Consider the following 24,972-nt stretch of genomic DNA (forward strand, 5'->3'; position numbering starts at 1 on the left):
TCTCTTCCCGAGAGACATGACAATCCACTCGCACACCACTTGCGCCTCTGAAGACTCAGGGGGAAAGGCGTCTGCCAGGGCCTGCGATTGGAAAGGGGCGGAGCTGAGATCCCTTCTCGCTCCTCCTCGAGTCCCCAGCTGCCCGTGGACCTCCCCAGACTCCGCAGCTCTAGCAGGCATCGAACGGCGGCACGGATGTCGAGGGAGCCGCGCCTTACCTGCACGTGTCGGCCGAGGCCTCGTTGTGACACAACACACCAACCTATTGATTTGTGTGTGATGAGCCCAGTTGTAAACAACCCCCCCCTCTCCCCCCCGCCATCCATGTCTCCTGGTTACTCTGTGTGTTTCTGAGGCGTTCCACTCCGCCCAGCCCTCCCTTTCCCCTGTTGTTTGTTCTCTCGTCTTTGATGAGCCCGCCTCAGTCAGGCAAGCCGGCAGCTCCCCATTGATTGGACGGTCGATGGGTTGAGTGTTTTTTCTGGCTTCTATAGCGAGCGTCCTGACTCCGTAAATTGAGCAACGCCAAAAGCTCCGCTGTCTTTAGATCGAGGGACCGCTCAAATGTCAACAGAGACCGTACCTGGAGTGAGAGGGGTACAACGATCCCTCTAAGGACAACCAGCCAAAGATAGAGACATCCTCATCACCACCTTTCCATTTACCATCCCCCCATCTCCTCCTCCACCTTTCCCACTCTCTGTCTCTCTCCACAGCTGAAGAGGACCCAGCACAACAATATTCCTCCTCGGTTTCTTCCTCCTACAGGTTCCTGCGGCTGCACTTTTGGCTCGTGGGAGGGATGGGGGAAAGGATGTGGGAATATGAAGGGGTGGAGGTGGGGTCGAGAGTGTGTGGTTGGGGGTGGATTGTGTTGTTTGGGGGATTATTGATAAAGCTGAAATGAAATGGAAATGGATTTAAACCCAGGTCAGGCCATTTTCCCCTCCTCATTTTCCATCTGAGCCATCCTTTCTCTGAGTAGCCAACCATAACACAGACCAGATAACTTGCTTTAAAAAAAAAAAAAAAAAAAACGAGAGAAAGAGAAAGGACAGCGTTTTATTTAATCTCAATTTTCTCTTTTTTCCTGCACCTGTTTTTCTTTCATTCCCTTTACTTTCCCTCTCTCGCTCTCGCTCTCTCTCTCTCTTCCTTACTGTCTTTCTCTTTTCTCTTTCTATCTCCTTCTTTCTCCTTTTTCCGATGCTTGAATAGAAGTGGATCAAAAAGGTAAAGACCACAATGAACATAACAACCACAGCTCGCCCCTTCCTCCTCCTTCTCCTCCTCCTCCTCCCTTGTCTCCCTTCCTCCCCCCATATCCCCTCCTAACCCAGCACCTTGTGTAGTGGCCATGTTTGATGTTGATATCCCTCCCTTTTCTTTCTCGATCTCTAATCGCCTCCTCTGCCCTTATCTTTCTATCTCTCTATGACTTATAACCAAAACCTCTAAAATCCTTCTAGATCTCCTCCTTGGTTCTGATGACACCAGCCTGACCTGCACGCACGCATACACACACACACACACACGCAAACACTTGCACAGACACATAAAAAGGCATCATGGGAGGTCAGTCAAGTATCTATGAGAGATAAACGAGAAATTAACATCATTCTTTTCCTGTGTGAAGTAGCACATCTCAGCCCAAAAGCACAGACACCATATCATCTCATCTCATCGATAGCAATTCTTTTTTTTTTTTTCTCCATCCATTTCAAAACCCCATCTTCTCCACACCGTTGCCTCACACACCTAACAATTACATCTCCCTTTACATCCCTTCAGAGTTGTTCCACTCATTTTTAAATTGCGATTTATTTGTCTCCCCAGATCTAACAAAAACCAAATCCTTCATCTATCCCTCTTTACATCACTCAGCTGCTCCTTCTCTCCATCTTGTATCTCCTCCGCTCCTGTTTTAGTTTTCTCGGGACTGATTCAGACTTTCTTGTTGCTGTGTCCTCAAAGCAGAAGCACTGTGTCGAGATATAACAAAAGTAACTGGCCAAAGTTGCTCTCGGATCATTTTTACAGAATCCCATTTCCAGGTGCTTCGGTGTCCTCCCTCTCATTCTGTCTCTTTTTCAATGAATCACACTTTCATTTACTCTAGCTGTCCCCTTAGCTATCTCTGCTTTTTGTTACTCATCCTCCTTTTCTCTTCTACTCTTCCTCTTGCCTCTCTCTGATTGGTTTATCTCTCAGATCACAACTGGCCCTCACAAGCAGCCGCAGGCTCTTTTTGAGCATCCTTTATTCTACTCTCTCTCCTCTCTTTCAATTTGTCGATGCCACCTCTATTTTCTTTATTGCACATGCACTGTGAACTTGTGCCCCCCCCCCCCCCCCCCCCCCCCCCCCATCCCCCTATACCCGTGCACATCAGCCAGTCCCTCCCCAGTCCCTCATGTGGTTGGTGAGGCTGCGGAGGGGGAGGAGAGGATAGGCGCCCCGGCTCCTTGTAATGACCTCTCCGATGCAGCAGGGCCCCGCCACAAGCACTCCATAAGAGCGCCAATCAGCGTGGCCTGGCACCTCAATCACGAGTTTCTTAAAGAGCAGAGACGGACCTGACCCATTTCAGAGGTCAAGCTGGGACCCATAGCTATTAATGCTATAGCATCCCAATGAGCCTTAACTCCCCCTCTCAGGTCCGCGCCCTCCTCCAACCCACTCCGACTCCCATCAGTCTCAACCTCGGCCATTTCCCCGTCCAGCCCCGTGGCTGGATCCATACATTGGAGGACTTCACTCTTATGGAGGTTGCCATCAAAATGGTTTATGGGCCTCCTTGTCTGTTGTCATGTCCATGGCGTTTCTTTAACATTGATCATTGTGTCACATTTTTCTCCCACCGCAAGCAGCCATTTTAGTTTGCTCTCCCCGCTTGTGGTGGAATAGGAATGAAAAAAACAAAACCCTCCTCCTCATCCTCCCTCCTCCTGGCTCACCCAACTGGTTATACTTATTTACTACTCCTCCTCCCACTAACACTAAAATGAGCACCCCTTACCTGTGTCTGCACCCTGCCCTTACCCACTGTGATCCATCCCTTCACTACTCTTAAACACACTTCACTCTCTGTTAATGGTTAATGCTTCAGACACGTGCATCGTGCGGTGATGACGGTCACAATGTTCAGATCCTGTGCAATGAATGTCCAACACTGTCAGCCTACCTACCTACCTACTGTCAGGGCTATTTTAAGACCATCTCAGCGTCAGCCACCTCTCCTCCTCCCCATGACTCTCAGTTTCTATTCTCACCCTTTTCCGTTGACAGTCGAGGGGAGTAGAAAACCCACATCATCACAATAGCTCCTTTATCACTGCTGACTGAGTGTCCGCCACATCTTTCTCACCCCCAGTCTGTTTGCTTCTGAAGGGAAAGAGGCAAGAAAGGGAAGCAGCAGTAGACCAGTGTGCACGTTCCTGGTGTTTTTAAAGGAGGGCACGGTGCAAGGACAAAACCATTACTCACACAAACTGCTCTCCACCTGTGATTTGGGAAAGTGAGAAGGAATGAGCGAGAAGCCGCTGCATCGTGTGACAGGAAAACACAAAGAATGGCCACTAATGGGGGGGAGAGAGAGAGAGAGAGAGATCGGTCGCTATAGAGACGATGAGTCAGGCAGCATCGCCTCATTAGGAATGACCCACCACACACCAGCACAGTCATGTGACCGAGGCGACGCAGATAGACGCCCTATTCAGTGGCTCGGGGAGATAGAGAAAAGTGGTGGGGATTGACTGTACACGCAGAAGTCATTGCATTTTTAGAGCCAAAGCACAGAGAGGTGAGCAAAGCAGGTGGTCATGAATATAAAACACAGGAGCTGGTTTCAGGGCCGTGATGGAGAGACGGCAACTGGGAGGAGATGGGAGGAGGCAGGGTGGTGGCAGGCTAAGCTAAGACAGTCAGTGCATGGTATGACCTCCTGCAATCTATTGTATCGGCAGCCTGTAGCCTCTGCAGCCATGTCCCTAGCAACTTTCCTGTCACTCAATGTCAGCTTCACTCCGAGGCAGATAGGACTTTGCTTTTGGCCTCAGTGAAGGGTTTTCTCTGGGGTAAATGTTTGGGTTGATAAAGGCGCCGGCTTGACACCTGCCTCTTCCACTGTCTGGACAGTCTGTGTGCATTGTCTGAGCGCTTGTGTGTATCCTAAGGGTGTATGTCTGTATGTATATGTCTGTGCACAGCTCATTGTACTGTATTGTATTTTTTTACTCCCAGGACTTGACCCCCATGTAGTCTAAAAGGAAACGGACACACAATGGGAGCCCCTCCCTTCTCCCTCCGTCTTTCTCTCTTCGTCTCTCTGTCACTATATGTCCCTCCTCAGCAGATTAACTCACTCCTAATTCTCATTTCACAGGAAATAACCTATTTGCTCTGACTCCGCTCCTCTCTCTCTTCTTGATTGCACATAGAGCCCGCTCACATCCTTCTCCACGCTTTCTTCTCTATTTCTGCCTCTCTTACTCTCTGAGCTGCACACACACACACACACACACACACAAACACACACACATGCAAAACACACAAATGGGCTTCTGAATGCACATCAGCATTCCATCAAGAGACTCACTGCACACTTAAAGGCCATTAACTGTCCAGCATTGACGTGGAAGTACCATGTCATGCTCCTTTCTGCCCCCTGCTGCCTGCATGATGCACCTGCCAGTAACAGGTGTGGGATTCAATTAGAGCAGCAGGCTCTCAGCAGTCAGTCCTGTGAACAGGCCATGACTGCGGACTGGCCAATGACTTGGGCCAGCAGAGCTCTCAGATCCCTGTAGTTAAGAAGAAAAAAAAAAAAAGACAACACAAACAACACAAAGACAGCACTTTAGAAACAGCTGCCAACGTTTGGCAGGGGGTATTTAGATCATCAAAGTCGAACATTAACCGTCACCAGGATGCTGTCGCACCAAACATGAGAACACCATGGATTATAGGAGACAACCGAAATGAAAAAGTCTAAATTTAGCCTAAAGCTGTCAGCGCTCACTTTTAATTGCGTTACCAGTCGATCACAAATTGCTGCTCGACACTTATGGGAGATATTTACTGTCAATTCTGGGAAAGCTCTGGCACTTTCATCATTTTGTACAGCAGCCTCGTATTGACAAGTAGCAGCTGACCTGTGCTGAGAAAAGGGATTAAGGAGATAAATAGCCAATTATTACAGCCATATTTCCTCGTATGTGTGGCAGTAATTGGCATGCTGGAGTATGATAGCTACAGCCTGGGTTTTAATCCCAGATAAGGTAAATTTCATTAGCCATCTGGCTAGTTTGTAGGGTAAAGAAGTGTCTGTGCTGCTTAGTGACTTCACTCGAATGATCATGACTACAAGATTTCCATCCGCGCCCAAATAGGAATTAATCTATTAATCTAACAATCTGACATAATCCCAGATGGCTCTTACTCCAGCTAACCTGCTCTTGCCAGACTTGGATAATGCCTAATCTCAAGATTTACGCCTAATGCTTTATGCCTAATTCCTAATACCTCATTCATACTGTGGTCATAATAGCCTATTGTACCATACAGACTCCACTGCTATAGGGTTTGGCTGCTCTGGCTCCCCGCTGCTACAATCACCCCTCACAGTCAGAGGGAGGGAGAGAGAGAGAGGGAGGCCGAGCTAACCAAAAGGCAGAGAGATGCTGGTAAACAGGAAGGCAGTCGGGACGACTGGGGAGCACAGGTCAGAGTTAATGAAGCCCCCTAGGCAGGGTTTGCAGGGCGTGAAGCGTGGCCACGGTTTCTGTTTGGCGTGTGTGTGTATGAGTGTGTGTGAGTGTGTGTGTGTGTGTCCTCACGGCCTGTGTGTGCAGCCTGGAGGCCTTTGATGAGCCCCTTTGACACCGGGCCCACCCAGCGACCAGTTCATTAGAATAAACCAAGGCTCGCTGATCTGCTGTCGACAGGGTTCACATGGGAGAGGAGGGAACAGAGGAGCATGGCGGAGGATGACAGACCGTTAGTCCACGCCGCGCTGCAGTTTCATTGTGATGATGAGGCCAATAGAGTACAGACTGCAACCAATTTAGGACAGGCCTGCAAGGTCGGGCTCGATAATGAACAGAATCACAGTATTTTGGGACGGACACTGTGGAGGACACGGTGTGTGGAGAGAAAATTGTATTGCAGACGACAACTGTTTCGGAGTAATGATAGGTTGTAGTGCATTCTCTGTCTCATACCCTTATGTTGTGGTCAGTCTGGATTTAAGGAGATCCGCCTCCAAAAGCTCTTATATCATCGTCTAACTGCAACCTTTAATTAATGCACGATCGTTATGAATGTCATGGAAGTCCAAATTAATACTACTCACAGTTAAAGCTGGTATCCAATAATATAACTGCTAATAACATGTTCATACAGTATTGAATCATAAATCACTAAAGCTGTATTAACCAAGGTGAGGATGTGCTCTCTTCTGTTTAATAGGTCAAAAGTCATATAGGCTTCGTACAAGTACAAGTGAATAGAGACGAGCTGATTCATGCCATGTCTGCATACTTTGAATTCAACAGCATAACTCGTCGTATATCACCTATATAAATCCCTGCAATACATCACCTTGACATAACACTTAAATGTATTACATAGACTTTACTAACACTTATATAATATGGCTTTCCTTCAATAACCCTCTTTATGGGAAATCACCTCCACTCCAATGAGCCATACCTCTAATTCACAAGTTCTGATTTGCTTTATAATATAATTTCTATATTTTTGATAATATTTTGGGGGGATAAATGACAAAGCTGCATTACATGTCTGCTATTGTACTGAAATAAAATGAAGACGGGTTGGAAGCTAGCGTGTTCTGAGTAATTTAGCGATGTCATTCAGTTGTGAATGACAATACATAAAGTCATCCCAACCGAACAGACGGGGCTTGCATGTTTGTGTTCCTTTGTCCTTTATTCTACTTTGACACAGAGTGTTCCTGGCTTTGTTCATGGGTCAGGGACGCTGCATCGCTTTCTGCATGCTCTTTACTTCTCTATTTACAGTAGCATTGTACTTTTGAGGCAGTGTCCTACCTCTATCGGTTGTTTTTATTTGTCCCCGCTCCGCAGCTTTTCTGCTCTAATAATACCTCGCCCGTTACGGCCTTTTACTTCAAATATTTTGGAGCAAAACCTCCGTTTGTGTGCAATACGCTCGTGCTGCGTCTGGATTGACAGAGATGTCATGTGATTGCGGTGAGATGGAGAATTGGCACGTTGTTAGTCTAGAAGTTGTTCGGCTGTGTGAAAATGCTGCATTTAACCATCGCTCTGAACATAATTCTGCATGTTTCAGTCACCCACGTTCGTATTTGCAAAGCAAACACCTCAGGCGTCCCTGCTTTCGAGTAAGCATTTCGGTTCAACAATGGAGCCTGACAAGCCTCCTCCCCGTGAAGAGTCTGGATCCAGAGTGTTTGTTTATGCCTGAGCGTGATTAGATTCCTATTTGGCTGTCAGTCGCAGTCCCGGTCGGACCCCCGCAGAAAGAACAGGCTAATTCCTGAGTGGCCCGGCGCTACTGATCACCCGCCGCCACTATCAAGAACAGGAGCAATAAGAGGAAGCTGGATTTTCAAAAAATCCTCAAGAAACTGTAACTCCGCCATCTCTCTATTCGGATTCTCCTCCCACCCCAGACTCCATGCAATATTCAAGACAGTTTGAGCCTAGACTTATCCATCACTCTAACAGTCGCAGTGTGCCAGTGTATGGGCTACGCATGTTGGCGTGTGCATGCGTGTCCTCGTACGCTGCGTGTGTGTGTGTCTGTCGTTGCATCCGTGTGTGTTGTATGTCATCCGTGTCCAAAGGCCCCTGCAGCGTCCAATTAGTTCAGAGATGCGTTCAATCATGAGGTGACCAGCAGGTGCCTGGTTCTGTCCCAACCCCACGCCAGAGAGCCACATAAAGAAACTGGCAGTGCAGACATGGGGACTCCTCAGCTGTTTTTATTCTGAAGTGCCTCCAACTCCCTCTCTCTCTTTCTCTCTCTCTCTCTCTCTCTTGCTCTCCGTTGCCGGGTACCCCTGTGATGTCAGAGTGGCGAGGATGCCAGCAGCTCTCCTCATAGATCACCTGGCATGCCCAGTAGTCCCACGGCACTCAGGCAGGGACACACGTCAAACAGCCAATTTACACTCGTCCCCAGTGGATGACCTCCACCTGCCTAACGCAGACATCCAGTGTGTGGGGGTGCTTGGATACTGTAGTGTGTGTGAGGTGTCTTTATCTCTGTCTCACTGTTGTTTTTTGTCTGTGTTGGCTGTATGAGTGTGGGTGTATGGAGCCTTGTTACTGTTGCGGTGGACGCCTGGCCGACCTCACATCTTTACCCCAGGATGCTTTATTTTCTTGGAGGCATCACTCTTGACTGAGAGCCAAATTTGAGTCCTAATAAAACAAGCTCCACAATTACTGTTGAACCACCCAGCAGCATAGCAGAGAGGCAGAGGCCTTTGAAATAAAAAATGCACAATCAAATAAAAAGTAGGCCAAGATGAATCAGATTAGAGACCGCATATAAGCCGTGGCGGCAGCCAGAAATCTCCCATTTATCATATCCAGACGCTTTACGACCACAATGCCGATGTTCTACAAATGAGCTTTTATATGTTCCTCCACTTTAAATCTGATAATGTGCCTCACTTCACTCCCCCCCTCCTCCCCCCTGTCCAATTCTTTCCCTACTCTTTGTTCCCTTTCCAATTCTCAACTTACTCCTATCTACTCACATCTTCTCTCTGTCCCCTCCTCGCCCCTCTCCTGTTCTGTCTCCCATGGTCTTTGGCCTTTCCCTATTTCTTTTTCCTCCCTCCCCTGCCGTTCCCATGATATGTTTCATCTTTACAATGCTTTGTTTTGATTTTCTATATCTTCCCTTGTCCCCCCCCCCCCCCCCCCCTTCTCCTCCTCTCTGCTCCAACACCCCTCCTCTGCTCCAGTCTTTGTGTGCCCGGGGACGCTGCTGCGGGTGCAGGCCGCCAGCTCCCTGCAGGAGGCAGAGCACCAGGCAGGGGCGTGGTGCAAGGACCCGCTGCAGTCTGGGGACCGACTGTACGTCATGCCCTGGACCCCCTACCGCACCGACATGCTGTACGAGTATGCCTCCTGGGAAGACTTCAAACAGAACCGAGCCACCACCACCTACAAGTGAGGGCGCCTCCCACTGTCCCGGATGATCAAATAGCATCTGCTTCCGTATTGATTTATTGTCTTTTGAGGTGGATACGGATGGTGATAACAGAATGGTTCCTCTGTGGTGTCGGCTCCCTCCCCGTGAGCTCGTCTCGTAGGATTGAGTCATGCAGAGTAAATGAATTGACTTGTATTCTAGGATCTCTGCACCGCTCATGTGATTCTCTGTCAACAGGTTGCCCAACAGAGTTGACGGCACAGGGTTTGTGGTGTACGACGGGGCGGTATTTTACAACAAGGAGCGCACCCGAAACATAGTCAAGTACGACTTACGGACGCGCATCAAGAGCGGCGAGGCCATCATCACAAACGCCAACTACCATGACACGTCCCCCTACCGCTGGGGAGGGAAGTCGGACATCGACCTGGCAGTGGATGAGAATGGCCTCTGGGTGATCTACGCCACGGAGTCCAACAACGGGCGACTGGTGGTCAGCCAGGTGGGCGAGCAGCGCTGCACAGACGGGGGATGAGATGTGGATTATAAATGCAGGATTGGATTAAGACACAATCTCATTTAACTTGCCAGATGAGAGGTCATATGTCACTCAGGAAAGACTTACTGTTCAGGTCACATAAGGGCACCTTCAAATGAGATGCACAGATCGTTGACCGGGAAAAAAATGGGTTTGCATAGAAATCAAATTTTAGGACTTATTTCAAATCCCATAATAATAAAAACATAATCCTCTCTAGTGAGGAAAATATTTGTTTTTTTAAATGAGATAGGGACATTTTTTTTCTGTAAGGTTGCCTTCCTCTACATATGCACATTGTCTTAATTTTGGATCTCAGGTCAGAGCACTTCCTCACACAAACTCCAAATGTGAATATTTATATTCTAACACAAGCTGGTTCTTTGTTTCTCAACAAAACAAAACTGCAACCACGTTCCCATTTAAATAGAGTTCGAATTAATGTCTTCTTCCCGGAGACGCATCACATTTATTATCGCTATCTTTGACCTTACAGGGAAATTGTTTTTCAAACTGCACGAGTGAAACTATCCATCTAAACTATCAAAAGCCTGCATGAGCGATGAGACTGTAGCATAACGGAGCGACAAAGTAATAAACAAGAAAGTGATCACTTTCATCATTACAGAATTGTTTGGTTTCTGGGGAGCTTTATTATTTTTCATATTTACTCGGAGAGCGGCAGACATCTGGAGGTCTGTTATGCCTCAACGTACAGTTCGGAGGTATATTACACAGATGCAACATCGCGTAACTACAGGCAGAAAAAAAAAGTCTCTTCTCCGAAGCTGACGGTTTAATTACTTTTTAAATGTTTTTACAAGTGCTTATAAATCTGTGCTGCTGTAAGCTGGTGTAAACATGAGCAGCAGGAGAAATAGTTTGCCAAGTCAGTTCTTTTTCTGAATAATGATATTAGAGACTTTATAGATGCTGAATTTCAACGTATAGTTTTGTTCATCCTGAAATTCATCTCTTTTTTTGTAAACATTAAGCTTATAGTCAGCTTCACACTATAAAGAACTGGAAATGAAAGAATTTCAATAAATCAAATCTAAATATAAGTTTTAATGTCTTGAAGAAATCTACAAAACTAAGTAGAACCGAAAATGTTGAAAAACACCCAAAGTTAAAAAATTCTGATCCAGTTCCCACACCAGAATGTAATGGATTCTTTCCGGACCTATACCACATGCTTCCACCTAGTTTAGTGGTACTCCATCCTGTAGCTTTTGCCTAATCCTGTGAAATAATAAACAAATGCAGAAGAAAACCTCCTTGGCGAAGATAGAAATAGAACAGAATAGAATTCCCCCCAAACCCTCCCAGTGTAATCGTTTGTACTTTAAGCCTCGGCTGACTTCAGATCTCCTCTTCCTCACCAGGTGAACCCTTACACCCTGCGCTTCGAAGGCACGTGGGAGACCAGCTTCGACAAAAGGTTGGCGTCCAACGCCTTCATGGCTTGCGGCGTGCTGTACGCGGTGCGGTCGGTGTACCAGGACGATGACAGTGAGGCGGGCGGCGACCTGGTGTTGTACGCCTACAACACCAACCACGGCCGCGAAGAGCCCGTCAACATCGCCTTCCCCAACCCCTACCAGTACGTCTCCTCCGTGGACTACAACCCGCGGGACAACCAGCTCTACGTCTGGAACAACTACCACGTGCTGCGCTACCCTCTGGAGTTTGGACCCCCAGACCCCACCACAGGTAAGGAGTGGTACTGCAGGCGGCACACAAACTCAGTGCGTGCAAAGGAGTAACTTCTGTGGATATAATCTACAACTCTTAAATGTATTGCATTTGGAAATGTGTGCAGAAATACAATACCCCCCCACAATTCCTTTTTGGGTTGTAGGCTCAAGTGTTAGCTAAGGTCAAGCTGGATTCACCCATCATGTATAAATATGTGATATTTAACAATTGTTCATTGATATTCATAAAAAGTAATAGACACATTTTATAAATTTCCTTGACTTGTGTATCTACATCATCCAAAATGTTTCCAACAATGTTCAAATTCTTTAACGTCAGACAAGTTTGTATTAACATATTATTTTATCATGATTTGTTGCTGAAACCGACATCACAGTTGACCTCCAATTGAGATTATTCTTTTGAAAAGATGTAAATCTCAGTTTGATAGTTGATATATAATGTAATCTCAACCCATCCGCTCTTAACTTAGACACTACAACAAATAGTACGTATGAATTCTACATCAATAGAAATATTCAGTGTACTTTACAGACGTCAGTGTCTTCTTCCTGAAAATGATGTAGCATAGATTATCTATTTTGGAGATCAAAGTTTTATACATTAGGACAAATTCAGTTGTACTTCCAATGACTCTGTTTTTCTTTTTTGTGATTACTTTATATTCATAGAACATGAAATTATGAAGGGGAATCTGGAATGTGATCGTTTAGCTACAAACAAATGTTTCTGCTATATCCGCTGTGCCGAAATACATAATGATGCTTTTCTCTGGACCAGGGACTCACTTCAAACAGCCCAATACAGAAAGTGTTTGTGGCGGTGTCATATCTGACAATTGGATGCCTCGGATGCCAAATCCTTGTATTACCATCCAGCCTTAGTTACAGTAAAGAGCAGCCTCTCAGGTTTGACTGCTGGAGCACTTCATATCAACTTCACCGTGTCACGGATAATGAAAAAGTCTTTCTGAAATGATAAGAGGGAGGATGAAACGAGAACAGCACACTGCAGTTTGGCAGTCCATCGATATAAGAGGGAGGTTTGGATGTACTGTATACCGGAGCCGCATAAAGGCCTGTATGCAGCTCAGATTATGCCCAGAGAGAGAGAGAGAGAGAGAGAGACGAGGCAGAGACAGACTCCGCGTTTGATCAGTCCTTGTACTTGTGATGTGTTGCTTTTATCTTGGCATTAGGTTTGGTTGTTAGCGATGGTGACTCCACTGATACATTTGATCAATTATTTACTTCTGCCTGACTTGTGATGATGCTTTCTCTCCATCGCCTCCCCTGCGTCTCCCCCTTTATCTGGAGAACAGGCTTTGAGAAGCTAAAAAAGAAAAAAAAATGTTTTTGTCACCCCAATTATTATCGGACTAACTTTTGAACTCAACTTGTGAGAGACGTCTTACTCTCACATGCATGTGTCCTTAACTCCTTTGTTCTCCTTCTTTGGCTTTAGGCTTCGCAGTTCTCTAATAAATCCCTTACATCCTCTTATTACTCTCCAAACATCTCTCATTCATTCGTAGCCTCTGACTCTAACCAAGTCTCCTCTTCTCTCTGAATTGCTCTGGGGCTACTTCAGGGCCTTTGACCACCGCCCAAGTGTCCACCACTGTTGCAGCCAGGCCGTTCACCTCCAGCGCCAGCCCCTCCACCGCCCGCCCTGTGGCGCCCACCTCGCGCCCAATCGGCTCCATCAACAAGCACCCGGATCTTCGACCAATCACAGCCACCGTGCCTGTCACCCGCCGGCCGCCACAGCCTCCTCCTCAGGGCCCGGAGCCCCACGTGTGCGAAGCGAAGCGGGTCCGTGGTGTCGACTGGCCCACCACACAGAGAGGAGAGACCGTAGACCGCCCGTGTCCCAAAGGATCTCTAGGTGAGGACGGCTGCATGTGTACATTCAAAAACATGTGTGGACTCTTTCCACTCGATGAAACAAACAAGCATGTTTTTTCAGGTGTGCTCTCCCTGTTTGTGTGTGCGGTACATCTCTCTGCATGTACCCAAGCGATCAGCATGTTTGTGCTTTTTCTTCCTCCTCTGACTGTGCCTGTTGGTCCCACCAGCAGGCACAGTCCCCGTGGACTCGCAGATGAAAGCCAGTCCTCCTCGAACGAAAGGCTCATCTCCCACAGAAACAGAGCTGATTGAAAATGGCGAATAATGAAATGAAAGGCTAGACAACACAGGGTTCACCTCCCTTCATGCTCGCTTCTATACCTCTAAACATTGCAGCCATCAAAAAGCAATCTTTAGTCACGGGGGAAGAAAAAAAAAAAGACGGCATCTTCCTCTTCGCTGCCTTTCAATGGTTCTGTGTGTTCTCTCCCTGAGAACGGCAGTTACATCAAATTAGCAGCCGGCTTAATTGCCACATTTTGGCAGAGCTCTCAAACCCAATCTGTGGTCGATGGAGGAGAGTATAGACAAAAGTGGGAGGGGGGGGGATCAGTGGGAGAGAGAGAGAAACTGGGTATGAAATGCAACGGGTCTGCTCTGATCCGTATACAACTGTGAGGTGTTATTAGTTTGTTTTTCTTCTGCTTCTATCGCTCTCTCCCCCTCTCTCTGTGGTCTCGTTTCTCCTCTTTTCTCTGCCTCGTCTTTGTGACTTCACGTGGTTTTGTTTTGCGTTAGCGGCAGCGGATAGACCCCTCTGTCGCTTTATCCCTGCTCAGTGTCCTTTCTCTGAACCCTCCTAACTAAACAGAGAAACCGAGCTGGAAACGAGGGCTGGTGGAAGGTGCCTCCCTGCAGGGGTTTTTGTTTGACAGCGAAGGATCATTCCTGAAGTCTTTGTTGTGCACGGAGTAAATGTAACATGTGTTTATGTTCCTTTTTTAAGTTCCTCCTTTTACAACATGAAAGCCTGTTTCCGCCCGTGCCATCGTCTTCCTCCTTTGCTCTTCCCTTCCTTCCCCACTGCCCTACCCTCCATTTATTTAACCTTTTCCTCTTCTGGCCCATTTTCTCTCAGCCTTTTTACTCCGTCTCCTCCCTCCTTCTTCCCTCTCATCTTCAAACACTAAGACTATTGCATTTTTAAAATTCATTTGATTCCATTATTTCCTGGGTGAAAAAAAAAATCTTCTTTGTTCTCATCTCTCGACTGTTCATTTTCTTCTGTAATTGCAGACTCCTAACACTTATTATCTCTCCATTATTCCCCCCGCCCGTCCTTCTCCACGCTTCTGCTCCCTGCACTCCTCTCCAGGTATCGCTTCGTTCCAGTGCTTGGCGGAGCAGGTCATGTGGAATCCGCGGGGGCCTGACCTGAGTAACTGCACCTCCCCGTGGGTCAACCAGGTGGCCCAGAAGGTGAGACCTGCAGCCGTACCCCCTGGCCATTGGTCTGTCCCTCTCCAGTGCCCCACTGCCCCGGCCATCCTCCCTGTCCACCTACACACACACATTAACATATCTCCAAGGCTGGCCTGATTAAAATACAGACTCATTTCAACTGGCTCTCCATTACAAGGCATCTGTTCTTAATACTTAATTAACTCTCCTTTTTTTTCACTGATTTACATTAATTACAGCTAGGTTCAATTATTTTTTATGATTCAGGCGTCACAGCTTATAAGTTCTCTCTCTCTCATGCTTCAGTTTCTCTATTTTAGTCTCATACTGTGTTATGCCTCTGCAGTAAATAAACATCATGATCTGTGTTATAATATACACTGTAGTACTCTGCTAAACCCGTACTTTTATCAGTGATTAGATTTCAGCGAGATCCATATAAATGTGTATTTACACTAAAGGGAAATTAAAATGAATGTGAGTACATTTCTGCAGGAGAAAAGTCAAAAAGTCCAAAAAGGTTTAGAGTGTAGAGGAATGGTAAGCATCATCACATTGGAAAAGTAACATCATTATAAGAATCCATTATTAATCCATTGCTCAGGGTTTTGATTTGCAAGTGAAAACTGTTTTAGGGAGAGTTAAAAAAAAATACAATTTGGTCCATACAAGGTCCATCATAGATGTGCTTGTTTCAGAGAGGGTCTGGGGAGATAGGATTACAGCACAAACAATGTACACACTTTTCTTAACAGTTAGTGTTTTACTGCAGCTTTGAATGGGACTCAACTCATCAAAGCGGATCAGTTACATCATTACCTCCCACTATTAGGTAATGGTTTCATCTGCAGTTGATGGTTTGTTAGTTAGTTAGTTAGCAGGAACTACGCAAAAACAACTCAAACTGATTTCCTGGAATTTCTGTAACCAGCAAACTAGATGAGGGGGCTGATCCAAGACTGTTTTTGCCACTTTCTTTAACATGGTGAGATTGGTTGTGTTGTTACGAGCAAATGGCGCATGCGGCCCATCAACATTTAAAAAGCGAGAAAAGAGAGGCATTATTACTCAGAGAATAATTAATGGATCTTGGTAAAAAAACATATTTTCGGGACTGGTATTTACGAGTGTGTGCTATTTTTTGCAGATCCAAATAAAAATGGGGATCTAGTGGATTGAAGTATGCTGAGTTCTCATCGTACTGTTTGTTAACACGTGCACGTTCCATGTGCAGATAAAGAGCGGTGAGAACGCTGCCAACATTGCCGGAGAGCTGGTGAACCACACGCGGGGTCGGATCCAGGCCGGAGACGTCAGCTCGTCCGTGCGACTCATCGAGCAGCTGCTGGACATACTGGACGCCCAGCTTCAGGCCCTGAGGCCTGGAAACAAAGAGTCGGCTGGACGGAACTACAACAAGGTACGAGTCTAAACACAAGAATCACTCAAGCCCTGCAGGCTGTTTAATTCGATCGTTACAAAAGAAGGCCGGGGTTAATGCGAATTCACCCCCTCTAGTGCACATGCAAGGACGAGTGAGTTTTTAATTTACAGTTTCTGTGTTTAGCGGTTTCATTCCAGCCTCTGTTTTGTCCCTTCCAGTTCCAGAAGCGAGAGCGGACCTGTCGGGCCTACATCCAGGTACCTGTTCTCTTTTATCTGCCTGCTTTACATGCCTGTGGAGGAGGACTGCTCCCTGACTTAAAATAATACGGGAAGATAAATCCTTGAGTCGACCAGGCTTGTAGATGAGATTCCTTTGGCTCAGTGCTCTGTGTTATGATTTATATTTCCTTTGGAATCATCACTTATGGGATTTCTGGTTTGGTGCAACTCCCGTACAGTATTTAAACTCTGGTGTAGTATTTCCCAGGGCAGCGAAAAGTTGATTTGTAGTTTTTTCCTATTGCTCGTGGTGTACACAGCTTTGAATTGTTGGTTAAGCTTGTGTGGAAATCAACTTTCTGTGACAACACCGTAGCTTTTGTTTCAGCGCGATCGAGCCTCAAAGTGTAACCTTGTGTTGAACAATAAGTTACAATCTATGTGGGTCTGAGAAAATGCAATTTGACGATAGTACGAGAGGCATCGGTTCGTGTTACTCCACCCCTCTGTGCCTTTTCAATATTTGTGCAATATCTCTGGTTCTGAGAAGGGCTGTAATCTAATATCATGAAAAGGCCTTGTGTATGCTTCCCTGTAATGATGAAATGCGGCACTCTGCAGCACACGGTCTTTCGTGTCTTGACCTGTCTGCAGCGCACTGTAATACGACGCCGCATCTTCTGATCTCTGCTGGATGAAGCAAAGGCTGCTGCGTAGTATGTAACTCGACCATTATTTTTTGTCAGTCGTTGCAAGCTAGCGCAGGGTGTTGCTCACCCAACCCCTCCCCCCCCGGACTGATCAGAGGATAAACCCCCAAACATCCTCCATCTTTGTCTCCAGTGGCAGCGGCGGCTTCTGATGCCGGATTCATTTTGCTACCGGCGACGCTCTTTATTCCGTCCAGCAGTCGATCCTTCATTTTGAGAGGCCTGAGCAAGAGAATTACATGATTCATCAGGCAGGCTACTCCAATAAATTGGATAGCTGATACAACCATCAAAATTGCCATTAAATGAATTGTAAGTGTGAAATAGAAGGGTAATACGTCTGTAATAAATCTAGTGCAGGAGAGTGGTGAGTTTCTAGGAAATTGCAGATGGATGGCGGGGACTTTGTACTTTGAGGTGCTCTACTCACACGCTCACAATACACAAAATGAATAATTATCAAGTAACAGGTAATAAACAGCGCAGGAACTAACGGATAATTTCTCACTGAAGGCTAATTACTGTCTAATAGCACTTCCTGAGAAGAGACTGTTAATGGACCAGTGTCTAATAATTAGTTACTAGATATCTGTGAATCTGCGCACTAATCACTTTCTTAAGGGACTGTTCTGTGTCATTTAGTACAGTCAGCATTGTGCACTAATTGGCAAAAACCAATGAGTAATCATTACTGCCTTATTACCCTATTACGAACGTATTACTCTTGTGTGCAGTTGTGTATCATGGTAAATGGTTGCTCTCAATACTTCACGATTAATGAATTTTAACTGGGAATGAGATTGAGTCTCAAATTGGCTAACGGCTAAAAGATATTTCTAAAGATGAAAACAGATTGCAATATTTCATTTATATAAAAAAAAAAAAATATTGGTTCATGAAAAATTGTTGGTTTATGGAAAAAAAGAGAAAGTAATGTGTCTTAAATATCCACTGTGACCACATATAGGATGTCCATTAACTATCAGTTATTTCTTGGTTCCTTCTATTACTTGTTCCCGGATGCGTACTTTGCTGTAGTATTGTCAGTGACAGTAACAAGTGTCCTCTTCTCGACAGGCGGTGGTGCAGACAGTGGACAACCTACTGCGTCCCGAGGCCCTGGAGTCGTGGCAGGACATGAACAGCACAGAGCAGGCGCACACTGCCACCATGCTCCTGGACGTCCTGGAGAAAGGAGCGTTCCTGCTGGCCAACAACATGTACGGGAATCGCTTTACCGATCGAACGCCCAGCATTGGTAAGAAAATCAGGAAGAATGAGAGTTAAATGTGGTGGATGTAATCGGATTAACGGTCTCTAGGCTGTGTGTTTGGGACTTGTTCATGTCGTTTTTTCCGTGTGCTGTGTTTTCCACCACCAGACCTCGAGGTGCACGTTCTGAACACGGAGATGGACCTGCAGGACTTGTCCTTTCCACAGAACTACGCCAGCGACAGCACCATCAAGCTCTCAGCCTCCACGATCAAACAGTGCAGCCGCAACGGTCAGCATCCCTCACGCCCCCCTGCCCCCCCCCCCCCCCCCCCCCCGTCCTCACCCCGGCGACTAAACTGAGAAACTGCCCCGTCCCGTGCAGCCCACTCTCTCATGTTGGCATTTGCATTTTCATGGAAGCCTAAAACAATCTGCGTGCACTTGACTAAGTTAGTGGCTCATAATAATAGGCTAATCAGATTAACAAAAGCGCTGAGACAATTTCTTTTTCCTGATGGTTTCTTAACAGCGGTCTTAATAGAATAGCTGGGGAGGCGTGTAGATTACAATCGGCCCCAGTCTGACAGAGCAATCTCAGCACTCCCTCTCCTCCCCATTCCATCCGCTCGCTCCGTTTCTCCGCCATCTTATCCCCCTCTCTCATCTCTCTTGTATCTCCCCCCCACACACACACACACACTTACACGCACACCCACCCTCCCCCCTCGTCCTCCCCCCCCTTCCTCCTGCCGTGGCCCCTCATCCCCTACCCCTCTCTCTTCTGCTCTGTCTCCACTCGGCTCTGCAGTGGGAACGAGATTAGAATGATTGAAACAAACGCACATGAAATATTCATATGGAATAATAAGAGATCTGTGAATGCTTGAGGGATGAATGTTCCATTGCCCTCCACATTAAATCTCTCTCTCTTCCACCAGTCAAAATGAAACGGTCCTTACCATCATTCTAACCTTCACTAACTCTCTCTCTCTGTCTCCCTCTTGCTCGCCCTGTCACTCCCCACTCTCTATCTCTGTCACTCTTGCTGCCATTACCATATTATTCCCCCATTTCTGTATCTGCTCTTTTTTCTCCCCCCCCCCGTTCCTCCCCCTCTATCTATGTTACCCTTTTCATATATGAAATCGGCTTCCTTTTCTTTCCACTCTTGTTCTCACATTCTCTCTCTTTCATCCCCCCTCCTCCATATGCAGGACAAGTCAAGGTGGTGTTCATCCTCTATAAAAACTTGGGATCCTTCCTGTCCACTGAGAATGCCACCGTGAAAATGGAGATGGAGGGGCCAGGCCACGATAAGAGGCGGCTGGCGGTCAACTCCCACGTAATCGCGGCCTCAATCAACAAAGAGTCCAACAAAGTGTTCCTCACGGAGCCGGTGGTCTACACCCTCAAACATCTGGAGGTGACGTGCTTCAGCTTTTATCGTGCTAAATTTACCTCCTCACACACACACACACACGTTTCCCATCAACCCCCACTGTCTTTTCTTTCCCCCCTTCAGATGGAGAATTATTACACTCCAAACTGCTCCTTCTGGAACTACTCGGAGCGCTCCATGACGGGGCAGTGGTCGTCGCAGGGCTGCCGGCTGCTGGACTCCAACAGCACGCACACCACCTGCTCCTGCAGCCACCTCACCAACTTCGCCGTGCTCATGGCGCACCACGAGCCCGACGTGAGTAAACAAGGGCGTGGCAGACGCGCGGTTTAAAATGGAAGCCGGGTAATTTATGCAGACGTTCAGTCGGGCGAGTAGTAGCGTTCGCCTTCTCTCTCTCTCTCTCTGTCACACGGACGCACACGCGTGCACATTAATGTACCCTCTCAAGGCTGACAAGCTCTTTGTTTTGAATTTTCTCTCTCCCTTCTTTCCCTCTGACGGGAAGGCGCACGCTTACAAATTCATGTCCCGCTACTTCTAGCTGACATTCACATGAATTTGAGTGTCATGTATTTTTCTTTTTTTTCCGGATGTCTTGTCTCTTGTCTCTACACTTTAGCTCCTTGCATATATTTACAAAATATGAAATAAAGCAATTTTGCTCTTTTTCTGCCCCTCCCCCTCTTCTGTCTATCTATCCCCCTATTGTTTCTTCCTTCCACTGTTGTCCCGTCCATCTTCATCCTCCTCCTCTACCTCCTCCTCCCATCCTGCTGTCAATCCAACACTTTGTCCTCTATTTTTACCTCTGATTCATTTTTTTAATTCTTTTATCTGCCCCCCTTCCCCCATTTTCCCCCTCCCACTCCCCCCCTACACTCTCAAACACTCCACTTTCATTCACCTGACTCTCTCCGGACCTCAGTACCAGGGGCGCATGCATGAGCTGATCCTGTTTGTGATCACCTGGGTGGGGATCGTCATCTCCCTGGTGTGTCTGGCCATCTGCATCTCCACCTTCTGCTTCCTGCGGGGCCTGCAGACCGACCGCAACACCATCCACAAGAACCTCTGCATCAACCTCTTCATCGCCGAGCTGCTCTTCCTCATCGGCATCGACAAGACGGACTACCACGTGAGTTCTTTGCCACGTGTTCGTCTGATACCTGCCAAGGATGTTCGATTTATTAATGGGGTTTTGTCCGATTTCTCTCTGAAAGGAAACGTATCACTCGGTTTCAGTGCTTTACAGCAGAACGTCCTTTTCTTTAAAACTCCATTAACACAATATTAGGTTTGTTTTTCATAGATTCCAACCTGAAAATGTGATTTGAAAGCATACAGCACAACTCAACTATTCACTTTTAATGAAAGGTGACTATGAAACTGCCGTTAGATTTCTCTGTAAAACATTCACCGCACTAAGTGATGAATAACCGCTCAATAATACATGGAGCCAGGCACCCAGGGGACAGCTTTTCATTTTTCCCCTCTGTAAATTTCCAAAACTACAACCAGATTCAGATTCTGCTCTGTCCCCTTTCTGTTTCTCACTCAGTTAGAGGCCTTGATAATAACTGTTCCTCCCTCTTCAACTTGATATTTCCGTTCCTCATCCTCTCCCCTCCTCTCTGCTCTCTCCCTGGCTGCTTCCCCTCAGATCGCCTGTCCCATCTTTGCTGGCCTTCTGCATTTCTTCTTCTTGGCTGCCTTCTCCTGGATGTGTCTGGAGGGTGTGCAGCTCTATCTCATGCTGGTGGAGGTCTTTGAGAGCGACTACTCCCGCAAAAAGTACTACTACCTGTTCGGCTACTGCTTCCCCGCACTGGTGGTGGGCATCTCGGCGGCCATAGACTACAGGAGCTATGGGACCAAGAAAGCGTACGTGTGAACTCGGGCCTTTTGCACCTGCAGATTGAGAAGTAGGATTATGCTATTCCCCCCGCTGGAAATGTAATATGCAGTGCTGTGTAAACGGCTCTTGCACCTCCCCGCGGACCGGCTTTTCTGAACGCACTTAGCCAAAGCCTGATGATTAGCCCTCATATGATAATCCGCAGAGACAGGGAAATGGTGCCTTTGTGTGTGTGTGTGTGTGAGAGTCTGTGTGTGTGCATGCACGTCTGTGTTATGTGTGTGTTTGTTCGTAAGCTGAGCTGCGTGTAACACTCTCCTCTCCTCTGTGTCACTCCAGATGCTGGCTGCGAGTGGATAACTACTTCATCTGGAGCTTCATTGGACCCGTCTCCTTTGTTATTATGGTATTTGCTCTTCTTTCAGACAGTATTACTCCCCCCTCCTCCGCTCTCGATATCACGCAGTTAAACCAAACATGTTTTGCCATGCTCGATTTGTGAGGTTATTAATGGTGTTTTTTTTTGGCAGCAGACGGCAAAGTTCACCGAGTATTCATGTGATTCTCCAAATCTTCTGTCCCTAGCTCAACCTCATTTTCCTCATAATCACTTTACACAAGATGGTTCGCAACTCCTCAGCACTCAAACCTGACTCCAGCCGCCTGGATAACATTAAGTGAGTTCAAGTTATTCAGTGAGAGTCATAAAACTAGTGTTATTAATGTTTTTTTAGCTTGAAAAATAACTGCATGCTTTAAAAAAAACCTCACTGTCTGCCTCTGCTCAGGTTAATTGTGTGCTAACATTTCTTCGTCCACGTCCATCAGGTCATGGGCTCTGGGGGCCATTGCTCTGCTCTTCCTCCTGGGCCTGACGTGGGCCTTTGGTCTCCTCTTCATCAACGAGAACACGGTGATCATGGCGTACCTCTTCACCACCTTCAACGCCTTCCAGGGCATGTTCATCTTTATCTTCCACTGTGCCCTGCAGAAGAAGGTAACGATACAACTAGTGTTGGATGGATGGATGGATAGTAGGTGGGTGGATGAATGGATGGATGGGTGTTCAGATTGAATGTCATTAAATAGCTTTTGCTGTAACTGTGCGATAAAAGCCTCGGCTGCTCCACATTGTGTCCAGCCTCTTGAAACTAAGTGTATGTGTTTACGAGAGGCTTTACAACCTGCCACTGTTGTTGACTTTTTATTTTTTTTATTTTTGTACAGGTCCATAAGGAGTACAGCAAGTGTCTGCGTCACTCCTACTGCTGTAGCCGCACCTCCACCACCAGCTCCCACGGCTCCCTGAAGAACTCGGGCCTGCGTGCCAACAACCGCTACTACAGCGGCAGCCAAGCTCGCCACGCAGCGGCCCACAGACAGGTGCAGGCAGCACAGACTCACACAAAATGACACAAAGCAATACACACTCAGTCCGGGCACATTTGGTTTTGTCCTTATTAAAATCGTATTTCTTGAGATCGAATGAAAAGTAAGCCTGAGTGTGCACCAATGATCTTACTTGATTAGATTTCAGATTTTCCTAATTCATTTTTCTTGAATCAAATGGTTTTATCTATCTATCTATCATCCATCCATCTCTCCTTCCATATATTTATTTTGTTTGTTTAAAAGTTTTTTAAAAAGTCTGTTGTGTAAGTTGAGTGAGTTTATCTGTCAGGAGTTTGATTGCCGATCAATAGCAATGACTCCATTACTTTGCACAGCACTTGAATTTAATTACTTAACTTTCAGTCCACAGTCATGTTGTTTTCTCCAGTGACAGAGCGGAGAGCAGCGAGTGAAGCATCACTGCTGCTCTACAATTTACTCTCAATGACACAGCAGTATTTAAGTGTGTTATATGTGATAATATTTGATGTGTTCATTACATGGTTCGGTTGAAAATCTGGTCTGATCAGGCAGTTTACTCTCCCGGAGTGTTACCATCCATTAGTGGCAGACACTGTGCTTTACAGGGTAGATGACTCATTAATAAAATAATAAACTATATGTCTGTTGAAGGCCATGAGCAAAATAAAGGCAGGAAGTACTGTCCATGCTGGTGTTTGTGTAGAGGCACAGACACATGATGGAGTCCTGACCAGACACAGATTTGAAATGGAAAGATAAACCAACTTATAATTTATAAGACATTAACTGAAAACATATTAAGGGTTTTGAGGTGTGTTAGTCAGTATTAGTGGGTCGGCAGGTGGATTAATGATGAGTGTAAAACATGGTGCACGAGGGATGGAGAGAGAGAAACTACATGACATAAACTGGAGAAACGCTGATTTTAAGCAGAAAGATATTAAACTAATTTACAGACAACAACTCATATCATATAAAAGCTGAGACCTGATCCAGTCATTCCCTCTGGCACCATCTTTTCTTCGGCTGGTTTTTACACCATACAACACTTCTCATTCATTCATCATATTAACACTCATCCACCTGCCGACACACTGATACTGCCTAACACGCCTCACAGCCACAATATCTCATAATTAACTTATAAAAAAACTTCCTGTTTAAAGTCTGTGTTTATCCCATTTATATCATGGCTCATGAGCCGGGTCACGACATCAGTTATTTTCTCACAAATGAACAAACAAATTTTTCCCACAATTCAATGAGACGCTCGCAAATTACAATTGCACCAGCGATCATGTCTCACACATCTCGGGTTTATTATCACCTCTCGTGACATGACATCGCTGCGTGCCCCCTTCATCTGACATGTTTGTCTATTGTTCTTTGTGGATTAGAGCGAGCCCCACAGTTCTGATTACAGCAGCCCCACTGAGTTACAAAGTCTACCCGCCGTGTTTCTATATTTAACTTGCTTTCTGTTTCCCTGCCGCTCACTGCGCTCTGCTCCCTCTTCCAGAGTCGCATCCGCAGGATGTGGAACGACACGGTTCGGAAGCAGACAGAATCTTCTTTCATGGCGGGAGATATCAACAGCACCCCGACACTCAACCGCGGTGAGGCCTCGCCTTATTTCTGCTCTGCTTCCTCTTCGGCAACTTCTACACACTCACACTCACCCCAAAATCCTGACGTGCCTGTTGTGTGTAGGGTAGTGTGTGTAGTGAACGAGACACAGCTGAGCAAAAACAACTCATGAGAGGAGAGTGGACAGATTAAAGCAAAGCACGGCGTCATTATTCACTGTTAAATGTGTGTAAATGACAGAATGAAGGATAATGAAAAACATGCTCACATACGGGTTTATAAGGTTAATTAATGGTTCAGATTGCCTTACAGCCAAATGGAAGTTAGTAGCAACAATAGCTTAATTTGGTTTGAGGCTGCTTGATGGATGGTGGGTTTCAGTTTGCTAACTCCTGCTACTGTAATTAAGCAGATCTAAGTGCATCTACAATTTTAAGAATTTAAAAATAATGATGAGTTATAAGAAAGAGGCGGTGGAGCCA

The 24,972-nt window shown here is 46.3% G+C and overlaps 1 protein-coding gene across 1 annotated transcript in view; it reads left to right on the top strand.

Annotated features, from left to right (window-relative positions):
• adgrl1a (adhesion G protein-coupled receptor L1a) overlaps positions 1 to 24,972 on the top strand; it is a 49,113-nt gene that overhangs the window by 19,145 nt on the left and 4,996 nt on the right. The window contains exons 4-22 of the mRNA XM_053443242.1: positions 1,219 to 1,233; positions 8,984 to 9,191; positions 9,412 to 9,676; positions 11,098 to 11,425; positions 13,022 to 13,318; positions 14,657 to 14,760; positions 15,977 to 16,162; positions 16,345 to 16,383; positions 18,135 to 18,315; positions 18,439 to 18,561; positions 19,487 to 19,695; positions 19,795 to 19,968; positions 20,600 to 20,809; positions 21,335 to 21,555; positions 21,869 to 21,935; positions 22,115 to 22,206; positions 22,358 to 22,526; positions 22,757 to 22,912; positions 24,423 to 24,519. Of these exons, the coding sequence (XP_053299217.1) occupies positions 1,219 to 1,233; positions 8,984 to 9,191; positions 9,412 to 9,676; positions 11,098 to 11,425; positions 13,022 to 13,318; positions 14,657 to 14,760; positions 15,977 to 16,162; positions 16,345 to 16,383; positions 18,135 to 18,315; positions 18,439 to 18,561; positions 19,487 to 19,695; positions 19,795 to 19,968; positions 20,600 to 20,809; positions 21,335 to 21,555; positions 21,869 to 21,935; positions 22,115 to 22,206; positions 22,358 to 22,526; positions 22,757 to 22,912; positions 24,423 to 24,519 (3,141 nt within the window). The remainder of the gene's footprint in view (positions 1 to 1,218; positions 1,234 to 8,983; positions 9,192 to 9,411; positions 9,677 to 11,097; positions 11,426 to 13,021; positions 13,319 to 14,656; positions 14,761 to 15,976; positions 16,163 to 16,344; positions 16,384 to 18,134; positions 18,316 to 18,438; positions 18,562 to 19,486; positions 19,696 to 19,794; positions 19,969 to 20,599; positions 20,810 to 21,334; positions 21,556 to 21,868; positions 21,936 to 22,114; positions 22,207 to 22,357; positions 22,527 to 22,756; positions 22,913 to 24,422; positions 24,520 to 24,972) is intronic.

Source organism: Pleuronectes platessa, chromosome 16 (assembly GCF_947347685.1).
Source record: "Pleuronectes platessa chromosome 16, fPlePla1.1, whole genome shotgun sequence".
Classification (NCBI taxonomy): Eukaryota; Metazoa; Chordata; class Actinopteri; order Pleuronectiformes; family Pleuronectidae; genus Pleuronectes; species Pleuronectes platessa.